This window comes from Haemorhous mexicanus, chromosome 4 (assembly GCF_027477595.1).
Source record: "Haemorhous mexicanus isolate bHaeMex1 chromosome 4, bHaeMex1.pri, whole genome shotgun sequence".
NCBI lineage: Eukaryota > Metazoa > Chordata > Aves > Passeriformes > Fringillidae > Haemorhous > Haemorhous mexicanus.
The window spans coordinates 64,950,006-64,975,420 of record NC_082344.1 but is presented as its reverse complement, the minus strand read 5'-3'; the positions used below and the strand labels follow the sequence as shown (position 1 = coordinate 64,975,420).

The 25,415-nt window shown below is 38.5% G+C and overlaps 1 protein-coding gene across 1 annotated transcript in view; it reads right to left on the bottom strand.

Annotated features, from left to right (window-relative positions):
- The window catches only part of STK32B (serine/threonine kinase 32B), a 159,677-nt gene that overhangs the window by 110,049 nt on the left and 24,213 nt on the right, over positions 1 to 25,415 (bottom strand). Inside the window, exons 2-3 of the mRNA XM_059845184.1 lie at positions 20,681 to 20,736; positions 12,685 to 12,836 (exon numbers count right to left, since the gene is read on the bottom strand). Coding sequence (XP_059701167.1) covers positions 12,685 to 12,836; positions 20,681 to 20,736 — 208 coding nt within the window. The remainder of the gene's footprint in view (positions 1 to 12,684; positions 12,837 to 20,680; positions 20,737 to 25,415) is intronic.

The window sequence follows — 25,415 nt, the reverse complement described above, 5'->3', positions numbered from 1 at the left end:
CTTATTGTATTTGAACAGCCTATTCTGCAAATAGCAGAGAGTCAAAATTGCAGATCAGCATCCCACAATAGTTTACATTTTTACAGAAGTCTGCTGTAAATAAAGACGCAGCAGTATAATATGTGACCAAACTTTCAGACAATCTAATTATTTAAATGTACATCACATTGTTAAGACTACTGACCAGAATGCAAATTGTCAGTTTTAACTACTGGCTTTGACTGATTTCTCTCTCTCTGCTGTCATGGAAACCTGCATTAAAGGCAAAGAAACAATGGAACCTAATTAATGTCTCCTCATTCTTCTGTGCAGAAAATGTATTGGGCAATACTTGGTAACATTATGGCAGCTCATACAACACGATTTTCAAATGCATAGTTTAAGAATTTCTGCCAAAACAAACATCTTGCTATAAAAATATTTCAAAAGAGAAATAAGTCAGAAGTACAAGATAGATAAAGGAGAGTCTCTCCCACCACTCTTTCCCCAGATACACTTTGAGGGTAAATTTGGAGGAGGAAACACCACTTTGAAATGTTCCTGCATTCAGACCCCACAACCTGACGGTTTCTGTGTAAGGTAAAGGATCACCTCGGGTTAGAAGCAAGAGCCTGCCAGGATGCCAGGATGTGGGTGCTGGCAGAGGGAGGCAGCATCAAGATGGTGGCAAGAGAGTGTTAAAGCAATAATTGAGAAAGAAGACTCTCTCTTCATTAAACTCTTTGTCACCTGCCAGGTTTCATTCTTCTGTGTACTGATACCTCTGTACTTCCAGATCCAATTTTTTCCCCAAAGATTCTGCATTTAAAGTGGTACAAACCACCAACATCTTGCTTTTCCAGTCTTGTCCTTAGAAGAAGGCTCTGCAAACACAATGGCACACAGGATGCTTTTATACCCTGCTGCAGCTTCATGTTACAAATTCATTATCCACAGAGAATATGGGAGAGGATACCATGGCTGAAAGTCCTGTAAGCTTAACTGGAACTTTTTATTTCATACATAATGAAGTTCTGCAGGTAGGTTAGACAGGAGATTAAGAATAATACTTTTTTCCCCAAGTTAAATAATGGATAGTTAGAGAATTTTTTCTTTACCACAATTCTAGACTGCAACAAAACCCACCATGTCTTAGGGAAGGAGATGCTTGTTGGACACTATAATTTAATTTCATTATAACTTTACATCCTCTTCTTCTGGGAGTTGTGAATGAATAAAACAAAGACTCTGCCCAATGTTAAACTGAATCACTTCACACACAACTGATTAAGTAGGGAAAAATGTGTATGAGCATATTGATTTCTGCTGATGTGCACCAAATTGTCTGTCTGTGGCAGTGACAGGACCCTGATTCCAGCTGCCTCATGCTGTCAGCCTGCCTGGGAGCCTGAGCCATGACTCCTGGTCTCTCCTGTGCTCAGCACTGCTCCCCAGCCTTATTGTGTCTGACAGCCCCACCACTCCAAAGCTATTTACAGCATCCTTTGCTTCTTGTGATCCACAGCTTATAACAAAGTCATGCTTGCAAGGCTGTTGAGGCATTGTTCAGCCAGGATTTCCTGCTTAAACAGAAGCTGGACAACAACCTGGAGGATCTTTTTTTTTCTCTTGCCCCTGGGAAAGAGCACAGACATACCAGGAGAGCACAAGAGCCTCGGTGACAAAAAGTTTTCAGTTATCTCAGAAGTAAGAGAGATAAAAGAAAAAAAGAAAGTGTGAAATGAAACTGTTCATTAGAACAGGTACAGAGAAATGAATATAGGATGTAATTAAAGCAGGCTGTACTTGTCAAAGGTTGTGATAATAATAATTAAAAATAAATTTCTTCTGAATTGGGAGTGTCAAACATTGCCACTAGTTATCAGATACTGTGCACGTGGCATCAATTGTACTAAATAGACAGCTAAAGAAAGATCCACAGGCAGCTCTGTATTTATTGATGGGGCATCCTGAAGCTGGCATATCAAACCCTATTGAAAAGGTTATAAGATTTTCTTGCATTATATACAGAAAGGAAAATAGAAGGAGAGAGGTATTAAACAATACGTGGTTCCTCCAGCCACAGAGGAAACCCAGGGATACCTCTGAGCAAGTATTTCTCTGCATGTCACAAGTGAGTGACAGACCTTGCCAAGCAGGAAATTGCTTACAATGATTGATTAGGAACAGACAGACACTGTGTGGAGTTTTTTTAAGAGCTCAAAGGAAACTTTAATACAAGCTTGCTGAAAATGCAGTGCCAGCAGAAAAGTGCAAAGTCTTCTTCAGCACTGAACTTTGTCAGAGAGTCATAAGAGTATTATTTTCGTCCCTGTTAGTCTAAATGGATCCTGTTGTGCTGTTTAGCTGCCTCAGGCTGCTGAGGTGCACAATGGTCAAACAGATTTTTTACTTGCTGTGTGGAGGAAGAGCTGTTCATTTCTTGGTAGCACACATGCATGAGGCAGTCCCCTCATGCATGAGGCCAGTCCCAAAGACACGCTGTGCTCTGTGATTCCAGATACTCACAGTGATATTTTCAATGTGTCACTGCTTTTTAAAAGACTGCCTTATCATTATCTTTTTATGCCAATTGCTAGTGTCAATTTTTCATTGCAACTCTAATTCCACTTTCCACTTGAACAAATGCTAGAAGACCCTATGATTCATTAGCACCTTTCTGCAATTTAGTGACCCCAAATATGGATCACAATCAGAGTTTTGTCATTATTTTTTCTTAGGGACTTTGTTATCCACCATATTCCACCAACTTTTAGAGGAGAGATAGGACCACCTCAGGTTGCTTGGCCCAAACCGTAATTTGCTACAGGCTGCACAAATGCAGACAACTCCACCATGGCTGAAGATGAATGGAAGGTGTTGCTGCATCAGACTTCCCAGACCCAGCAAAAATATGCAGGTGCTCTCCACATGAACCTGGATCATGCAGTAAAGCTGGTACAAGACATGGAAATTGTCCTGCCAGTCAGTTCCACAGAGCTGGTTGTAGTGACTGGAAAGAAGCCATGCTTATCCTTCCCTTAGGAATGCAGTACTGTCAAGGCTACAGATGTCAGCATTTACCAAGCACTGAACAATAATGAAAAGGATAATACTTGAGACCAACATAACGTATTTTATTCTTCTTTGATGTCACTCTCTTCACTTCTAAATTATATCTCTATAATTTTTAGTGCCTTATGAAGTTTAACTCCTAAAATTCCTTTTAAATGGGACCTTTCCTGTTCCTTTTTTATCATATCATTTGATCATTTATCAATTAGCAAATTTTCTCTCTGAAGGAATATCTAGGTTTGGAATATTTTTTTCAAATAAAGGACATTTTCCTCAAGAGAGAATTTCAAGTGCTCTAATTTAAGATGAACAAATATTATAAGATATTTGGTTATTTTTAAAAAAGGTTTCAGTTTTCCACTTCCACAGAAAGAGCAACCTACACAGAAATCTATAGTTCATCTCTCTTTCATTGGAGAGATAAGAAACAACATCTGATTTTCTCTTCTGCTTTATTTTCAAATATCAGGAAAGGAAGTCCAGACCTTGAAGAATCTGATTTGTGATATTGGTTACACTTTCTAATTAGGTTAGATTTTGTACCACTGAAGGAGAAAAATGCCTTCTCCTTTCGGCCTACAGTTCACATTCTCCCCAGGCTCATTGCCATTTTTGTTTGCATCTGTATTTTCTCTTGTCCTTCTCCCAGCCTAGGTGAAAGGTGAGACTGTGAAAGCTGTCATCAAGAAGAAGAATTTTCTCTGTTAGGTCTATTTCACTTACTCATTTGTCAACAAGGTTCAATCCCACCAGCTCAGCTTTTGCAATAAAGAATTCGCTCTCTGCACCCTGGATAAATTCTGGTTCAGGTAGTTAGAGAGAATTGGATGGGCAGAAGTAATTTTCCTACTGGCTATATCCATTTTGCAGAGGAATTGAAATAGTCATCTTCATAACCTTTCTTTGTTTTGGATGTTAATTCTTAAAATGTACATCACCACAGAAAGGGAACCTTAAATCCTCCCTTATGTGTCATGTACTTATGAAACATGAGAGGGATCCTCTTCTCTTTAGAGCTTTACACTGCACAACTGTCATTAATCTTGAAACAGGATGCCATTATTAATTTTCTGAAGTCTTAGTATCAGGTTCTCACTGCACTTTACAAGTACAATAAATATAATTTTTGTTCAATAAAATGGAATTCAAAGCACACTTATGCTGTAAAAATCTGTAGTTGACTTTTAAATTAATAAAAGCCTTGATAAATTTTAATGATTTAAAGCAAAGATTCTCCTAGGCAGGAAAAATTAATGCATTACAGAATTTCCTGTTTGGTTTAATTGCACTATTTTCCATTTTAAATTCACTCTGATACAATTCTATCAATGGATATTTTAAATTGCTTGTACTCAGGATTATTATTATTTAATCATGTATTTACATCTCTTGTATCCTTATATGCAAGCTTTTGGCTTCTGTTCTGTCCTTTGGAACAGCTGGCAAAAATAATTTCCAACTTTTAATACTTGGAACTTGAAAAATATCCTTGACATCCTTGCAGAAACCAAAAGGAAATATGACTTGGAGAGATAACATATCACCTGAAGCACATATATATTCAATTACCACTATTTTGATATCTCTTGCTAGTTCCATGGGGCTTTGGATTTGTTATTAGTATCACTACTCTGACTTTTCCTTCAACCTGTTACAAATAAAAAGGAATTTCCCTATGTGTTTTGTCTGGTTTGAACAAAAAAGCATCATCACTAAAACCACAAGTACATTCAAAAGCAAACCAGGACAAGTTTCTATAGATGTTACAGCTGTAACATTTTTGGACTAGTTGTGTATCTGTAGGATCTGTTCAGTACCAAAGTTTTGCAGTGGAAGTGTTAAGGACTTCTTTTTCTTCTGTAACAATCACCTGCTTTGCATTCACACTTCAGATGGTTTTACAGGTGCACCCAAGACAGTTTTGCTCTCTGATGGCCATTCCACTGTGGTTGGGCTTTGTTAACACAGCACTGAGCTGCATCTTGTGCAATCTACATTTAACAGAGCCTTTACTACAGGTTAATTGCAGTCCCAGTTCCTGCAGCATAGGAAATAGTTGATCCTGACTGAAAACTGTATTTACATGATGTACTCATTACTCTGTCAAAAAAGCCACTTTACCTACAGGACCTTGGTTTGCAGTCTAATTGCACACTCCAGCTATTGTGCTTGGCATTCATAACCTTTAAAGCAGAGAAAAAATAAAGAAAAAAAAAAAGCACTGCTTGCCAAAAGCAGCAATTGAGGAGTCTGAAGCAATATCTAAGTGCTTTTCTTCTTTATTTCACATTGCATTCCATTGACAGCACCCAGACCCTGCTCCCATGCTTTCCTGAGAATACCCCTGCCACAGCACTGGAGCTTTGCATCTGCCCTAAAGGAATAGCACCCATTCCTGCCATAAATGTGCACAGGATTTCTGCAGATGTCCACACCACAAACGTGAGACATGGCCAAGACTCCCTCCAAGCTCCAGAGGGTCTGCTTTGGGTAGCAGCTACCCCACTACAAAGGCCAAACAAGGTAAAAATTGCAAATTCATAAGAGGAACACGGCTGGAAATGAACATTTTTAGAACAGAAAGGGATTATTTTTCCCAGAAGTTCGATATTTATCAATATTTATACTAAGATGCCTCTTGCAGAGAAAGCTTTCTGTGAGAAAAGTTTATTAGGGTCAGCAAATAAAGCCTGTGTCTCAGTAAGAATGATGCAGAAGGCCCACTCTTAAGAAGAGTCTCAGGATGCAGAGAGACTCACAGGAGATGAAATATCTCATGCAGCAGTTTCTAATGCAAAAAAGATCAAAACTTAAACTGTGCCAAAGGCCAATTCCCACTTTTAAGAGGAATGTATTAAAGTTGAGCCCAAATATATATATCTCAAGGTGACAGCAATTTCTCACAGGAAATAATTAGTCACCAGAAGAAAACTTATCCAGACAGTGTCCCAATACTGTCAATTGTTATCTTAGGTTATTAAAATCAGCACAAAAAATAAATAACTGCTGCATCACGCTTTCATCAGTTGGTGATGATGTTAGAGCTAACATTCATTTAGCAAAACACCCAGAGGTCACCAGCTGGCAGTGTTGAGTCCAATGTAATTTCCACAGCTAGAAATAATATCCTGAACATTTACAACTCAAGTCAAATCTATTCTATACTCTTTTCTTCCAATTATCTTACCCTTCCTGCTGCCTCATCACCTTTCTCTGCCCTTTTTCCTCCATCATTATCTCTTCTAGGTCTCTAGAGAACAGAAAATTTTTTCAGTCTTTTTCAATATCTTCACCTATTTCAGATTTACATTAATGCAGTGATGAATTAATTTAGCTGTTTGAGAAAGCTACTCACCCTTTGCTTCATCTATAGCAAGAATAATTCACCCATCTAAGATCTGTGCAAGAAGATAAATATATCTTCCTCCCTCGATTTACAATCTCTTCTTGGCTGGAAAAGAAACTTGGACACTGTCAAATATCTGGAAAGGACCAGGATTACAAGCCTGGCATTTATGAGCTCAGCTAAATTCACAAAAGTAAGAAACACACATTGCATCAATAAAAACACATGAGTGGCTGTTGCCCAAATGCTCTGAGACCAAATGGCACAGAATAGTCTGTTCCTGGTCAGCTCCCAATCCCAGGCACAGGGTGTGCAGGTTTCCTACCTGCTGGGAACAGCCTGGCTGCACCTGGGGCTCCTGTGGGATGGTGCTCATGCCCCAGTCCACAGCGAGGCTGGGAGTAGAAACATTCTGCAACACGAAATATTGGGTTTGAGAGCCCAGAGAGGAAACCTAGTTTTAAGTTACTGGTATAGACACAGCCAATGAGGAGGACACCAAAGACTTGCTCCCCATAAACCAGAGCTGGAGCAGCTGGGTACAACCAGAGAGCAAAGATCATTAAGCACCTTCATTACTCTCCAGGAAAACTGAATGTGGGTCAGGAATTTTGGAGTCCACCACATACTATGAAGTATGGGTGGAATTTTGGAATCCACCACATCCTCTTCATCAGAAGTTCTTACTGCTCACAGGGCTGTCAGGCCAACTGCAAACACCCAGCCTGGGTCCTAGCAGGAAACAACACAGCCCCCCTGCTCCCTTCCAAAAACAATGCAATTATTCTGGTAAATCATGAACTTTAGTCACAGCTGTTATTGTGGTGTCTCATGAAGCCCAGAAAACCAGTTGCAACACATGGCAGAAAAGAAATTTTGAATCCCCCCCAATAAATTCTTTTCATTCCACATTAGGCCACCTATATCAAGGCAAGTTGAGTAGCCACAAGACCACAAACACTAAACAAGCTCACCTGAGATGGACCTAAACCACCTCCTCTCATTGCTTTGGACTCTGATAGGTAATTGGTGTTCCTTGGTTGGTCATCTTCACCTCTACCCAGCAGTAAAACACTTGATCAAGTGCTCTTGCTTCCCTAAGTTTACAGATTTGTGCACATTTTGGTACCAGCCTGAGGAGCAAAGCCATGCTATGGGGCAGTCCAAGGTGACCTTGCTCCCAAAATACTCTAGAAAGAGCACCTTTCACATGGAAGTGTTAATTTCCACTTCTGTATCTGTGTAGGTGTGACATCGAGCAACCCACCCAACACTTGAGACTGAAAAACTAATTTCTTGTTTCCAAAATCCTTTTGTTCTCTTTTTCACCTCCTCTTTCTTTTGAAGACGTGTTTAGGTATTAGATGAACTTAGAAGTCCATGAACTTTTGTGCTGCAATGTGTGTTATTCAGCTTTCACTGGATTTGAGACTTAGTCTTACTGTGGCTGGAACAGTAATGTGCTTCTGTGGGTCTGTCATGGAACACATGCAGTTTTCATAGACTGATATGTGAAAAGAAAAATACATCTCAGTACATAGCCACTCAGAGAATGCAGCTAACACTTCTTCATGGCTTGTTAAATAAATCAAACATTCTATTTTGTCTATACCAGGAAAATTACCTATAAGCTGAAAAAATAAAATGGTTCTCCTTCTCTCTCCCTGTTGCCTTACAAAATGTTCTGGCAAGTTAAAATTTTTTGCAAGGCTATTAAAAATAAGATCACTTCAATGTTTCAAAACTTTTGAGAAATGGTCCAGTATTTTTTTCACTTTTTTCTGTTCCTCATCAGCATAGAAACCATTTTGAGACATGTTTTTTTTTGAGAAAAAAAAAAAATCTGTCTATTGTGGTAAGCCATGCTGTTTTCAGAGCAGCCAGGGGATGCTTCAAACATCTCTTCATGACTGAGGAAAAGTCACATAATACCAAATCTACCTGCACTGGTACCTGGCAAGTAACCTGGCTCTTGGCTCAGCCCTAATGCATGTTGTAAGAAATGTATTTAAAACAGGAATACTTTCAGAAACACCACTCATCTTGCCCAGGGGACACTCAGATAGCTGGGGAAGGATGAACATGGAGAAAGTGGTGAGTATGAGAGAGGAACAGACTCAAGGTGGGACCAAGTTGGCAGCTGACACTTCTACAGCCCATTCATCTATGCTTGAAATACCCATGACAAAAAGAAGGTGTGATAAAAAACAGGACTGCATTTTATTTTAAGAAGGAATCTCTATTATCAGAAATGCCTCTAATGGTGATAAAAGTGGCTTTAAGCATTTATTCAATTTCATTTCTAAAATGAAGGTTATAAATCAACCCCAAACCCTTCCTGAAAAGCACTGTTATCCTCCAAGCTTTTATGAGCATTTCCAGAAGAGTGATTCCTTCTGCACCAGATGTTATGAAAGACATACTTCAAATAATGTGATTTATAAGTTGAGATTGTGAGGTTAAATTTAATAAAGCTCAGAGAAGATGCATGAGCCTCAAAAGGCTTAATAGAGCTCTTTCAGAGTTGAGATGTTACCCTTGTTCTATATGAGCTTCTCTGTATTCTTGTGTAAGCTGTGGTTACTGATTGATCCAGCAGAACCACCCACCACAGAACATTTACCTTCTTTCCTCTTCTTTTTCTCCACAAGAATTTAACTGATGAAGGATTGTGTACACACATGTCATTACTTTCTTCAGTTATCATGAAAAACTAAAGGACTTTCCAGTATTCATGTTTGTTTCTTAAACTGCCAGCTTTTATTTTTGATGATGCAATTTCTCAAAGAAAGATTAATATGTTCAAGGAGTTCTTAGGAGATTTATTACTATTTTAATTTTATTTTGAAATCCAGATGATAAACTTTTGAAAATCAGCTGTTCACATCAGGGAAAACTCATGAAAAGCTTATCATGATGGAATTTTCTTCCAAGTATGCTTTTCAATATTGATTTAGGATTTGACATTTTGATTTGAAAGATGTAGGATTTCATTTCAATTCATCACCATGAAAATAAATAGGACACTGCTGAAATTCTACTTACAGAAAATGATATTTGTGAAAAATAGAAATATTTTAATTTCATTATTTTAGTCACCAAAATCTTACCTCAGACAGGATTTCCAAAAACTGATATGAGCCCTAAGAGAGTGTGATAGAGCCTGGAAAGAGAGACTAGGCCAAAAGAACTTTGGCATTTAAACAAGCTGAAGTTGTCTTATTCCCTGTACACCATGACATTACTGTTCCTTGGTAGATTAATATTCCAGTTTCTGAAACAATCCAGGCTTAGTAGTTCCTGTTACAGTCTCTTTGTGCATTTACAGTGCAATCAACAAAACAGCAAAATCCAACTCTGCAAAATGAAACTAATCCAGCTGCAATTACTGCAGAACAAATGCAGATTCAACTGTTTCCTTCCATTAGTGCGTCAGGAATTGACTCACAGGAGGAAAACTCATGGATTCATACCAATCATCTAATATAAGTTATAACTACAATGTAAATGTAGTTGATGCAAATCATTATTGCATCTAAACTGCAAGTAGAAATACATTAAACAGAGTTCTAGTTCACCAACAATCAATGAAAATGTTATTTTAAGAAATTATTTCTGGGAACAACATATTTAAGGGCTATTCTATTCATACTTGCAGTGTTCCTTATCCCATGGTAGAAATAAAAATGTAGTTTCAAATATTAAATAAATGAAATATAATTAATATGTTTAAAAGCTTCATATGGCTTGAACAGATGTGACCATTATTCATGGATCATTTATGATTTTTGTTCTTTGACTTTGTTGCAGTTCAATAGCAAAAGTCATTATTTGAAGATAATGTGTAGAATAACTTGAAATTCAGCAGAAATTTGAGACAGAGAAGTCAGAGGTCTGGAAAATTCTACTGCAGCCTGCAAGTATAGACACTCCAAACATATATCACGAGTGAATTTAAGTTAACTTAGGATTGTTCAAGGCTAATTTTTTATAGAAACATATTTTAAGCCCGATATGAGGCAAGAGTTAGTCAGGGTAGACTAGGGTAATTTTGGGAAGGTTGAGGCTCAGGATTTCCCTTTGCTGTCTCAGAGTGGAATACAGGTTCTGCAGCAGTTCAGTAGCTCATTCTGGAGTCAGATCTTTGACTCGCCAGACATTTGAGTGTGCAGCGTTTGAGGTGAGCACTTCAGGTGAAGAAAGGGCCAAAGAAACTATTTTTTTTAAATTTCTACAATTTTAATTGTATTATTTTCAATCCCTGAATGTCAGCAGAGCCTCATACAAAACCACAGAACCACTGAACACCCTGAGTGGGAAGGGATTGACAGGGATCACTGAGTGCAACTCCTGGCCCTACACAGGACATCCCCAAGAGTCACACCATGAGCCTGAGAGCATTGTCCAAATGCTTCTTGAGCTCTGTCAGGCTGGTGCTGTGACCCCTTCCCTGGGGAGCTGTTCCAGTGCCCAACCACTGTCTGGGTGAAGAACCTTTTCCTGATATCCAACCTTAACCCCCCCCGCCTCGACTTTATGGCTTTTCCTTGAGTCCTGTCACCAGTCAGGAGAGTGAAGAGATCAGTGCTTGTAGATGGATTGGTCAACTATAACCATTGCAAGAGACATCAAATATAAAACATTGTTAGTGCACTGAAGCATCTTGAATAGTGCCTGAAATGTTTTGTAACTCTAGAGTACTATATTTCTCTTTCATTTTCTGCATTTCTCATACACACATATGTATGAGAAATCATATTTGAGTCTTGATATCCTATGATGGTGTCTTAGAAGGGTAGGAAGGATAAAAGGCATCATAATGCCAAGTGCATTTTAAGGTATTGCTTATTTCAAGTCTAATCTTTGGCATGGAAAAAGAAAATGTGAAAGAATATTTATCATCTGAGTATAACTCAGTAATGGGAATCTAGCATTCTTTTTGTTTCACAATAAATATTTGATCTTCAGTCTTTCAGCACTGCTATTTTGTCTCTCAGATCACATTAACCTATGACTGTTTCTGTGCAGTGTCTAGTTACACAGTGGAAACTTCCACACCTCCTGATAAAGAACAAAAGTTCGTGGGACTTCAAAAAAGGTAGATAAATACATAACAGAGAACTCCACAGGCTCCTAAGCACAGATATATCTACCATAGCTTTGGTAAAGAAATCCCAAGACTACAGCTTGCTGGAACCTTGGAAAATGTACTGGGAAAGTTTTGTACTGCAGTCACAATGATGTATTTTTTTAAAACCTTCAACAGGGTATTAGATTAGCTCAGATCATTCATATCAATGAAGAGCACATATGTATGTATATAATTAGGTCCTTTCAGACCTAATTTGGAATCAATTTGGGGTTCAAATGCTTTCTATCAGAGTGCAATTATACTAAAGCTGTGTTCACTCAAGACAGAACACAATTTGGCTTTTAATTTGTGAAAGGTGCAAACCTGGCACCAGGAGTGAGCTAAGGGATGGGCAGAACATTGTAGACTGAGCAGTGACCTCAAGTAAGACAGGTAAAACTCACAGAACACAAGATCAGTGTGCATTGTAACCATCTGCAGCCAATCAAGCTATCCACAGACTGAATAATTTTCATATTGTAATGGTTTATGTCCCCTCCACCTTTTCATTTTCTAAATGATACAGGTCATTAGATAAGGAGGAAAACTCTGCATCCCATTACTACTATCACTACAGGAACCAGCAAGTATTCTCACACTACATAAGAGCCAGCAAATATTTTAAGCTGCTGGTATTGCTGAAGCCAGTCATTGCTTGACCAGCATTTTCTCACAATCATGTGTGACCAAAAGCATGAAGAAGATAAGGGAAATTCTAGGTGACAAAAAGGCTCTTTTCTGTTGTCCTGTGACAGTAGTTTATAGAAAGTAATTGAGCTTCAAATTTTCTCTGAATCAACTTTTTTAAAAAAATTAATGGTTGTATTCAATATTCCACAGCTTTATTAGAGAGGTTTAGTCCAGGTATTGTCAAAAAAAAAATGGGACAGGACAACACATTTTAACACAGTGTTGTAACAATTTGGAGAGAAACCAAAGCAGAAATGAACAGATGAATATGATGCTTAAATATTCTAATTAAAAAAGACACCTTAAAAATTTTAATGAAAAATAAAGCTCCCTGTGAAACCTAATACCTTTAACAAAGGAAGACTTTTGTTCTTTTCAGCTTTCCAGCCTTCCATATTCTGCACTGATTAAGCAACAAGGAGAAAATGAGAGCTCCATGAAAGCATTTTAATGATTTTCTTACCACAGATTGACCAGGAAGGGATGTTCCAGGCCTTGCATTATCTGCAGCTCCCGGAAAACATTGCGAACTTCATCTCTCTCAATGCATTTCTGTTTATTCATATACTTCATGGCATACATTTTCTTGGTGTCTCTCTTCTGTACAATGCACACCTAATTGGCAGCAAAGTAAAAGAAAAATTTTGACACCTTGGGAAAGTGAATTCAATTGTGACTTTGGAAAATAGGAGTCTTTAATGATATTTCAATAATGCAGATCTAGACATTACAACTGAGTAACACGTTCAGTAAGTTCACTTCACAGCTCTGCAGGATTCTTTGTAATAGATTGTAATTAAAAATTAACAAAAACCCAACCCAACCCTGTATAAGAGGGAATGGGGACCCAGAAAAATATCATAACTTTCAGAACTTACATGGTAAAGCTGAGAGTAATATGCTACAATGGCTGAAATCACAGGCTATTTAATTATTCAGAGAAATTACTGCCTCCTCCCTAGGAAAATGCTCAGTCATTGTCCTCATTCCCACAAGTCAATACTCACATCTTGATTATTGCATCATAAACCTTGCCTGTGTTCCCAAGGCTCAATATTTCATCTAAATATCAGAATAATGCTCCTTTAATTACTGTTGAAAGGAAAAGAATTTTCATAGAGGTATTCATCATAATATTTCTGAATCCACAAGAGATCATTACAATGATTTAGTCTCTGGCAGTAAATTTCTACACTTTTACTTTATCTTTTTTTTTTTTTTTTACAAAAGCCAAATAATGTAAATGCATAAAGAAAATCTTAGTCAAGAGAACTTCCATAGGAATTCTGGATTTCTTTTTGTCATGGTATTTCACCTTGAGAATGGAGCTGGAGACTGGCATAAGCACCACAACCAAGCATCAGGTTCAGTACAGTTTTTGGCAACAGAGAAATACACAATTGATCTGAATGTACTGGAAACATCTGGTTTAGGTATCCCAGGTCTGCAGGGTCTAAGTTCAAAGGTATTCTGGATTCATTTGGTGTGGGCATTATTTTTTATTTGTATATTTAAATACATACACATACATCCACACATACATGCTCCCATATTTTACACACAAAAAATTATACTATACACTCATCAATTCATGTTAAGACATCAGATTACAACACAGTGGCAGCCAAAAAGAAATCCTTTGTGTCTGTATTTAAAGAACTTATGCACCCAGTATTTAGGAGCAATCAGGAGTAACTAAGGCAACTTCCCACAGTTGAAACTGGGAGGAATGGGGCCAGTAAAGTCAAACCATGCTTATTTCTCTGAAACTCTATTTTCATAAAGTGTGTCCTTGAGCACAAATCTACTCCAAATAGAGGAGTTAATAGAGTACCCTTAACCTATAATGATAAGGCATGATTAAGCAGTGTTTCTAATTACCTTTCCTAGCACCAGGAGATGTTCTGCTACTAAGAAAATCAGGGATGGTAACATTTTGTTTTGAGTCCATCAATGTTCAGTACTCACAATGGTGAGTACTGAAGTTTTGCTTTATTTTTCACCTTGGACTGTTATGAAAGATCTGAAAATTGTTGATGCTCTTATGATAACTAAAGGTTCACATTTATTTGGAAAGAACCGTGGATGTGGAACAACGGGGAATTGTGTTTGGCCTTCTGGAGGAAGGAAAAGTAGCAAGTGGGATCAAGCTGAAACTGAGTGGGAAAAGAAGGGATGAAAATGAATTTTTCAAGCTCCCACGGGTACTTCAAAAGCACAAGCAGAATTTTCAGGGGCAAATCCTGACATCCTGTGTAGATCTTAGAATCTTAGAATATGTGGAGAGTCCAATTTAGCATTATAAAGTGCAACATTTGGGGATTTTAGCTCAGAACCTAAGTCCAGAAATTCAGCCATGTACGTTAGTTTGCATCATGATTTTCATGTACAGCTTGGCCAAGAGTTAGGTGTTTGCAGAAGCCTCCTAGTCTATACATTAATAGTCTCCCTATTGAAGGGTTGGCTAGAGAGACTGCTGAGAGAATGGGTTTGAGAATTACAGGTTTGACCAATGTGGCAAACCAAGACCATATGCAGCACCAAAATATGTGCTATAAACCAGTTTTGTATTACTGCTGGGACTCCAGAAGGCACTCAGCTCTCTTACCTGGCAGTAAAGACAAGGGTGTTCAGCACAGCTGAAACAGACCTTCTGTTGTTGGTAGAAGCTTGCCTAACACACGGCTTCAAAGCAGAGTGATAGTAAACATTTCCTAGCAATGCGTACCTACGCAAATCCTTTAACATGGTTACAAAATCAATAGGATTTTAATGAATATAATGAAGCTGCTTCCTACTAAAAATCAGGAAACACAACCTGCATCCATGCTGATGTTATTGTGAAAAATGCCTGACATTGCTATGACAGAGCTGGATTGTGTTGGAGATCCTCCCTGGCGCTTCCACCTGCTGGCTGCCAGCTCTTCTCCTGAGCAGGACATCAGTGGATTGAAACTTTCCACTAAGGCAAGGAAGAAAGGAAAAGCCCTTGAGCCCTTCTCACACATGCAGTCTTAATGGGAAATGTTTAAGCTGGGTTTTTTTTGTTCCAAAGGAACAATTTAAAATAGGGATAAACAAGTACCTCAACAAAAGAATTCTGGAACCTCAACAAAAAAAATTCTATGATGACTCATTATGATGAAAGTCTGTGCAGAATTGCCTTAATTACATGTATCAGTATGGAAGCCTGTCACACTCACACTCTTTCCATTTTTCTGTGAATACCATTTACCAAAGGCCAGACAGAGTGATGATTCAGAGCAAACATGTGTTCTGAACTCAGCAACTATCCAGCTTCATAGTCAGTAGAGGAGGACAGCAGCCATCTCCATAAGGTATGGACCTAAAGAGGTACAGGGGACTATCTCTGTACCTGGAATGGTTTCCCTCTAATGTCCCTTAAAGAGGCTGTAGATTACCAGTTTGGATGTAAGCATCTATGTGGTACATGTTTAAAGGCAGGCATTATGAACTCCATTAATTTTCCCTCAAATGATATAGTGCTATTTTTAAAAATCTCTTGTGAAAATGTTCCCTTTCTAAAGGGGGTTTTTTAATGTATCTTAGTTGTTATCACAGGGTGGTGTCTTTTGTTATTTTTGGTAGAAGGTAACAGTGAGCTGCCTTAAAACCTATCAGGTTAGAAGAAATTTGACCAGAGAGTGACTTGGGGCCACTTTCTCTCAGAATCTGGGGAAGGAAGGCAATAGATTATGGCTGCAGGGCTAAGCTTAATTTTTCAAGAGCAACATGTGCTATGGCCCACTTCTATGGCCCAATCTGCTTTCTTGGATTTCCTCTGATTTCACATGCAAAAAACTGAGAAGCTTGCTGAAGGAATCTGCATAATGCTGTGTTGGTGGAGCAACCATGGGTAGCTTCACCAAAGTTCTTCTCAGAGAAAAGATAGTGATGGCTGAAATACCAGACTTGCTGCAAAACACAGATTTTTCCTGTTTCCACTAGAAGAGACTTACAGCTGCTGTGTGCATGGTGTGGAAAGAACACGGTGCACTTAGTGTCAATTTTGGTCTAAATTTAGCACAGGAGTACTTAGACCTCTCAGACTGCCACAAGATGTGGTTTCACACAACAGGTGATAGAGGAGAGAGGCAAACCCACAGCCAGAAGAACCTCTGCATGAGGCCACTGTCAGGTGGAGAGCTGGAAGCTGGGGTGCTCACTCACCCATGCTCCTGTGTGATATTTTACATCTCACACCAGTAGAGGAGATGGGGCAGCTTTGGCTGCCATGAGGAGTCCCAGCCCAGCAGAGGGGCTGTGGCACTGCACGGGCAGAAGCACTCACCCAACACAGAGGGCCAAGAGACAGAAATCACATACACTCCAGATGGGAATTGATGAACCTGCTGTTGAGCATCTGCCTGAAATACTGCTCCCTTGTCTGTCCTACCTCTGTGCTCTGAAAAATTGGTTCTCATAGTCTTAGCCTACAAGCAGGGCTGGCAAGATTTACTCACAGGCTGGAGAATGGATGTCTTTAGGCTGCCAGGGGGTTTCCTTTAAATAGGGAGATTCATTCCCAGATTCCCCTGAGCAAAGCATGACATCTGGAGCAGCTGAAGCATCTGCTTAGTATCCTTTCCTATTAACTCAAGCTAAAAACCAGGTCATAATACTGTCAAACAATATTAATATTCTGCAGTTGTGTGTCCTGTTGCTTTTAGGATAGAAGCATATTTTTTCTGAAGTATTTTGCATACTATTTACTAAAGTACCCTCCATCAGTGCAGACATGATTCTGGGGTCCCATCTGGTTTACACCACTGTAATTTCAATTTTACTTCATCACGGGAAGTCACAGTTTTATTCAACCAAATTAATCAGAACTAAGTCTTGTGTCTCAGCATCTTAGACAAACAGGAGAGAGTTTGTACCTTGAAATTATAATTAGAATTCAATTTAAGGATTTTAGATTGTTTAATATAACTGCTCCCATGAACAGAGAAGTCAGAGAAAATTGGTACTATAATATCTCTGAGAACTAGTTGTTACACCTGAATACAAATTATTGTGCAGCAGTAACCCTGCAATTATGTGGTTATTGTTGCAGTAAAGGACAATGAGAATTCTTGTATTTCAGTCCTTGTTGGTTTTGTACTTATTGGATGATCTTCAAATATATAATTTTTTGCAATATTTTGTTTGAGAAGAGTGATAGCTCTACATATAGCAATATTGAAAAAAAATAGCCAGATTAAGCAGGAGACAGCACTTCTAACATATCATATGTCCCTGTTTCTACTGTCTCTGTCCTCACAAAGGAGCCCTGGCCCTTTCACATCATACAAGAAAATAAAACAAGCCTGCTTTATGAAGGCTTGGTTGATTTTGATCCACTCTTCTCCATGGCACTGGTGGCACCAGTGGCACTCCATGGCACTCTTCTCAGGAAACTGGTGAATATTTCCATAACATTTCTAGAAATATCTAATTTTTTTACAGATTTTTATGTGAGTGGTTTTTGTGAACCTGCTTTGGGGAATCTGTATTGGTGAAAATAGAGTTGCACGATCCTCAGAGAACATGTTTAAAGTATGAGTTCCCTCTAAACTTAAATCCTTATTTTGCAGTTGTCAAATGCAGCAGGAAAGTCCTTGGTGTAACAGGTTTCTTTTTCCCAGATGAGTACAGGCTTCTGACAAATCACCTTGTTTTTCCTTCCATGGGCAAGGGAAAGAAAGAAGCCCATTTTAAAATGACCTATTATAACATAGCCAAAAGCACAACATGGTAAATCAGTCACCATTTCAAATGTCTGTCTCTGTGAGTCAGTCTTGACTTTATTGTTCATTTAGAAGCCTCATTGCTGGCAACTTTTCCTATTATCGTCCTTCTGGAAGTACCTGGCAGCAGAAAATGTCAAAAAAGGATGCAAGACTGTTAATCTCTATTGCAGGGTGTTTACTGCTCGGGGTCTGCTGTACCCTAGCATCTTGCAGTGTATAACACCATGTTCAGTGCCATGCTTTCTTAAACTGCCTGCTTCCTTTATGGCTCCTCTGTGGCCTTTTCTGTTTTCTGAGAGAAATAGGATGTTTTAAGACATGCTCTATTTTTTTATTTTATTGCTCTTGGTACAATATCTCTGTCTCTCTCTCTCTCTCTCTCAATATTTCTTAAATTACTCTGGTTGCCACAGCAACCTGTGCAGGATATTGCTGCAGGAGGTATCTGGTGTGGCAGAGCCTCTGTGCTGCTCAGCTCGCTCTCGTGCACAGAGCTCAAGCTCAGCACCTCAGCTCCTCCATGGGGGCTGGCTGCCTCAGCAGCTGGGATCTGTCCCCCCAGCTGCCTTCAGAAATCAGCTCCCTGCCTTGCCTTTGGCAGTTTCAATTCACAGTCACAACATTTGCTGTCGCAGGAACTCCATGGCCATTTGGTACCAAATACTTTGTATCTCAAGTTCTGGTCTTTTCTGAGAAGTGTCCACCTGCTTTCAGCTGCTGCCTCTGTACCCAATTTTTCTTAGGGACACCTTAACAGCAGGTGCTGTCTCCTAGACACTGTTGAATATTTTTCAGGAAAAGATACACCACAGCAGTTTTGAGGAGGGTGGGAAATGCTTATGGAGAGAAGAGAAACCACAAGCATGCTCTTTTTTCTGGAAACAAACAGGCTCACTTCAAAGGTCTCCTTTGAGAGCTCAGCTTGCCCCTTGGTAAGGGACAGATGGAGGAGGTGAGGTCTGAGCCTGCTAGGACCATCTCAGCCACAGCTCCTGTGTAAGCTGGCTGCTCTTTTGCTCAAGCCAAGTGATGGGCAAGCTGTGGCAGAATGTGTGTGGCCCCTCATGGAGCAGTTCCCACACTCCTGGCACATGCAGACCTACCTGGTGTATTATCTGTGCAGACAGACCTGGCACAGCCCTGGTGTATTGTCTGCTGCACACCCAAAGAGGCACAGACAGGGCAGGGATCAGCGGTACCTGAGTGAGGTGCAGGGCACTACTCTAAAAGGAGACTCTGGCTTCAGTGACCTTGCTTTGCCAAGTAGGTGAAGGCAGATCTTTGCTTATGCTTTGGTCTTCATAAAAACCAGGAAACTGTTTGTTTGTTTGCTTGTTTGTTTGTTTAAGATCTTTACACTAGTTATACTTAGCATATTCCAGTTACTAGTGGTTCCAAGTGCATTGGAAGAGGGCAGGTTAGAAATTCTGATGAAATGGGTTTTATTTGTATACTAAAAATTTGCCAAGTAAATTCAGATGTAGGCAATTTAAAACCAACAATGCTGAATTCTGATCTAAGTAGCTTTTCCTTTGTGAGGGTCAACATGATTTGGATACGTGTTTAACTTTTTTCCTGCACATAACTTGCACTCTTGGACCTTCTTGGTATCCCACCTACATATTGTGAAATATCTACATATTGTGCATGGCATTTCACCTCTGTATTGTGATAATAAACAACCACAAATCTCTGCTGCCCTGATTTTAAGGGGTTTTTAAGTACCTTTTTGCCCAAGCAGGATATACTCCTACTGACCTCAGACGGTTTCTGCTGAAAACTACTGAATTGAACAAGGGCTGTGCCATGAGGGACCATGCTGTTCTGCAAGAAGTATTTCTGGCCTCTCTAAAATTAAATTCATTGTTCTGCATGGAGGCCAAGAACCAGCAAAGTCCTGTGTGTGTTCTTAATGCATGGCTACAGAAGTGCCTCACCAGCACTGAGCTGGCATATACTCAGGAGTCATTGAAATCAAGATCTAGACAGCTGTTGTTTCATCAGTCACCTGATCAAGTATCACTTATATTTCACCTTCAGATCTATTCCTGTGAGAAGTGGTTTCTAATATTTGTAAAATAGAATTTTCTCTGACTTTGTGGCTATGTAGTTGTATTATATGTGGCTATGTGGCTTTGTATTATAGATTTAAAACCTTGTTATAATCACTATTTATAGGAAAGAAAGGTTGTCTGCTCAAGTGTAAACAAACCATTAATCTTCTCTGTTTCAGAAAAATCCTGCTGAATTGAACAAACATTTACTCAATGATCATAATTATATTGTATTGTATATTGTACACAGTCCCAAGAGCATTTATTCTATGTAAAGTGCCTTTAAAAATACTGCAATTATTTTAAATACACAAATAATCTCAGAGATTTAAGAACAAGATCACTTTGGTGGACTGTCTAAAGAAGTAGTCTGCTCCTACTTTTTTGTTGATTTTTGTTTTCGAGACAGATTTCTAAATTCTGCTAATCTGCATTTGGTATAATAAATTGTTATAATAACTTTGGCCCAATTAATTTTAGTGAATAAATAATAATAGAAATAATTTAATGAAGAGACAGTTCTTACTGGTGTCAGATGTCCTCAGGAAGGAAAAGGCTACAAAACCTATGTTCTTTTACCATAATCAAGCCAGAAAAACACAAAGGTATTCCCTATGAGACATTTAACTGCTAAAAATAAGTTGATTCTTACCTTTCCAAAACTCCCTTTCCCAATAGCCCGCAATATTTGAAAGTGGTCAAAGTTAACTGCAAAATAAAGGAGAGAAGAAAAGGGAAATAGTTTGTAGTGTGCTAAGTCAGAATCAGAAATCAGATAAGAGAAAAAATTACAGTGTGTCCAACTGATGTCTTTTTACAATGTGGTATTCCATTTTTCCTCTTAAAACACCAAATATACTTAATAGCTAGCAAAGAAGAAGTTTGCTTTAAAATATGCTGCATTCATTTTGTTCATCAATTCATCTTGGACCATGTCTTCAGTGCCCAGTATCTCCAGTGCCCAGTATTTCCAAAAAGGAATATATCTCTGTCCTAACCAAGTATCAAGACAAAAGTTAGCATTTTGCAGCCAGCAGCAAAAACTGCTCAGCATTTTCCAGAAATATTGAGATCTATTGAAAGGACATTGAATAATTCAAGTCACGCCCTCTACCTACAGATATGTAATAACATATGGTTATTATTTTTACAGTAGTCACTCTTCAGGATAATTCCCATATTTTGTTACAGTGATGGAAGCTTGTCCCATGGTGAGGTAGTATGATCACCAAAGTGTTCCACCTTAATGCAATACATGATGCTAATATTGTAGGACAATTTCATCATTTCAGCATAAGTTTGTTTTGAGAGATTGCATTTTAGGTTGGAAGTTGAATGGATTTACTTGCACTTCAGGAAAATCTGACAGCACAGCCTGCTCTAGACACTGAAGTGCTTTGCTGGTAGGGTGGATGAGATTTCATTCCTCAGAAATGACATTTTTATTGGTGCTACATGAGTTTAAACACAGCATGACCTTCAAATCTTCATTGCTATATCTGGTGGTTTTAAAAAAATTCCAACATCCTGAACAAAATTGATGCAAAGTCACTGAAATACAAACACAACAATGTGTGATACAGTTTTTACAGTCACTTCTCAGAAAAAATCACACTTAGAGCTAAATTCAGTGAACCAGAGATGACAAGTTCAGTGCAACATAACAGCATTTTTTTAAAATTAAAACTTATGTTCCTGGCTTTGGCCACAGACCTTCATCTATGCACCTGTCATTGATGTAACAGTAACTAGCAAAATTGTGGAGACAGAGCATCACTGGGAAAATCATAGAACCATACAATGGTTTGGGTTAGAAGGCACCTTAGAGATTATCTCATTCCAACCCCCCTGCCATGGCCAGGGCCACTCTTCCCTGGACCAGTTTCTCAAAGCCCCATCCAGCCTGGCCTTGAGCTCTCCAGGGATGGGGCAGCCACAGCTTCTCTGGGCAACCTGGGCCATGGCCGCCCAAAAATGTGGGAACAAGAACAAACACAACAAAAATATGACACATCAAGATGAAGGAGAAAATTCTATAAAACTCATAAATATTTGCCAAAAAAGTTATCCATCTCAAGCTAAGCTCTGCATAGAAAGTGGAAAGGTTGATAGCTATCAAGCCTCTAAAACAGGTTAATATCTTACTTTCTCTGTTGCAATAACACCTCATTTACACTATTAACACCACAAAGAATTTGTTTATTTATGCTTGCTTATACTGCCTTCAAGGAAACATGGTTGCTCCTTTCATTAGTGCAGCATAGCAACCACCTTCCTGGTAATTGCTGGGGACAAATCAAGCCCAGAGCTGAAAGAGCTGAGAGCAGCAGACTCTGTTCTGCAGGAAACAAAGACGGTGAATAGAGCAGCTTTAGAATTTGGATACTGAAATAAAAATGCATAACCTTGGAAAGGATCTATAACCTGCTTGGAAACTGAAAATTGGGGAAAAAATTTTGAGCTGAATCCTGGGAGAGTTAGGGCTGCCCAGATGTTTGAGAAGCAGGATTGTCTGTCAGCAACCTGCAGCTGGACTCTGCTGAGAGATTTTACAGTGTAAAATCTCTTGTAGTCCTTGCTGGCCAGTACTGGTCTGATGAACAAGATGGTCAGTTTAGCAAAACCCCCTTCCACATGAGCTTACAACCATTTAAATCCTGTGCCTACCACTCATCCCTTCCAAGTGCATGACTGGGCTGTCTAAGATGACCCCTAATTTAGGTACAGATTTACACAGTGTAGAAAATATCCTAAATAACTTGTTAATCTCATTAATTTCTTTGATGGGAAAAAATAATCCAAAAAATCAGCACAGCATGCTGGTGGTTTTTGTGTCACTCCTCTGTTTTCAAACTTCCTCGTGTTTCTGCTTATTTTGCTAAAGATTTAACATGCACGTTCCTTAAAAAAAGCTTATTTTGAATTTGTTCTTTACCTTGCAGTCATTCAGCTGAGTCCTGTTGCCAAAACAAGTGAGAAATTGTAGAATCTGTCTGTAATTATCTCAATTTGAGTCAAGTCACATTTCAGTAATACTTGACTATATTATATTCTGAAATCTGACATGTTTTGAAATACATCAGTTTGAAGAATGATTTTGTTTTTGTAAAACTAAGATTAAGCAATTATCTGTAGCTATGTAAAGGATATTTTTTGTTGTCCACATAACTTCTATTTCTCTGCACTTCCATCTTTCCTCTGATCATTGCTCTGAATGACTAGAACAACTTAATTTTTAATTAGATTATTTGTAAATTAGACTTCCATACAAATGAAATTTTTAAATGATTCACTAGAACATGGAGCTGAAAATGGATTACTAGTAAGCTAAATAAGAAGTTAAAAATCATAGATGTGACAATTGATCAAATTTTCTCAATTTCTATGTTTAACTTGAATAGAAAATGAGATGTTACATTTTCGTATCTTCATTAAGAAAAAAACAGGCTTTTTTTCTATAGCTAACAGTCCCATGAGCCTTATTTAAATTAAAGTACAATTATTGTAATGCATTTTTTGCAAGAGAAAATAAAGCCAATTTTAAATGACTGAGGAAATACGTAAACATGCCTGAGCCTGCTTCTAAATCAAGCAAGGCTTGCAGCCACTGGGGCTCTCTGGAAAGGGATAATTCACTGAAGGGAGAAAATTCAGTCTCTTTTGATCATTCAAACATGTTCCCAGCATTGCAGATTCACAAACTGAGGAAGTTCCTCCTCTGGACTATTAGGACAGAATAAAAAGTGGGCTACCTTGCAGCTGAGACTAATACCAAATTCACTGAGTAAAACTAAGGTGCTTCAAGCAACATTCCCATCTAGGACAGAGCAGCACCTCCCTGAAAACAGTGAAGGGTTGAGCTAAGTTCACTGCCACCTTGGTACTACATTAGCCATACATCCCAGGTGTTTTCCTCAGATGTTTTTAATCTCACACTCTCAAAAATTTTGGGCTAATTTTGTTCATCTCAGTTTTTTTTTTTTTTTTCATGTTCTGTATGTGCTTCTTCATCTTTTCTGGTGAAAATTCAATGCCAAAATATCACCACTTACTCTGAGAAGAATTACACCTCACCATGACCTCTGTCATTTTCCAATGTTGAAAAGATCATCAAGTTCAAACACTGCCATTTCCTCTGTGCAACAAGGACAGCAGGAGTGTTAGATTCTTGTCCTCCAAAACATGGCATGTCTTGTTCTTGTGGTGCCTGGTGTTGTAGCTAATGACATTTTTCTAGTGCAAAGCCCCACTGAGATAAAGATATGGCTGGCAGAGGGACATTTTCTTCAGTATCAGTAATATGGCTATCACTCTTTTGAAAATAGCTTTCTTTACTCAAGAGAAAATACTTCAATTCTCAAAAGAATACTTTCTTTTACAGAGAAAAAAAGTAGTTTCCAACTTTTTGAGCACTCCTTTCATTTTATTACCACACCATACTTTGGAGGTCTTACACATTGTCTCAGAATTTGAGTATAAGAATATGAACTATTTTCAGAAAACAAAATTTGTTTTTATTGTCTTCAGGTAATTTTTCATGCAAGTAGACCCACAGTTAAACTTATTAACTCTCTCCATGAGAGAGTTTATTTCCAGTTTTTTTGATTTCCATCAATTTGGAAAAATCAAGTATTATCATTTCCCCTCCCTCATCTCCCACCTTCATCCCTTAAAATGTCACAATTAATTTAAAACTAAGAAGGAATATAGAATAACCCAGATATTTTGCTAACTAAGAGAGAAAACAGATCAGCATTTATGACATCCATTTCATGCTATGGTATTAGAGCAATGGATGCCTGTTAATTTTAGCAATGTGTTGTATATATACATATAAATACTTTATTTTGTTTCTTTCCATTTAGTCATACTCAAATAAACCTTCAATTCATCCTTTGCACAGATTCAGCTCTTCATTAATGACTATTAGTGCAAGCATACCTTTCTTGGATTAGAATATTAGATATTTTCAAATTAGCCCCATGTAGAGCATTTTCCTGTAGTTTGATCTTGAGCACATACGAGCCAGATGATGGTAACAGGATTCACAACTGAATTAAGGGTTTCATCCTGCTTTCCATGAAAAGCAAAAAAATGTGGTCCTAACCTTTATAGATACTTGGTCAAATATATTAGTGTACTCAAAAGCTCTCAGGAATATCTAGAAGGATGGTGCTGTGGTTTGTGACTGAGTTATACACAGGAGCATCTCTACTGCCACAGTCCTCTCATGCAGCCTTAGGTGAGTGCTCCAAAATCTTCTGCTGCTGTCTGTAGGAAAATGAATCATTACATCTCCAGGCAGCTGTAAAATTAGGTATGGAAAGCACCTTAGAGCTCAGACACACAAGTGACTGGGAGAGCAGTAAAAGCCAGTCCAGGTAATA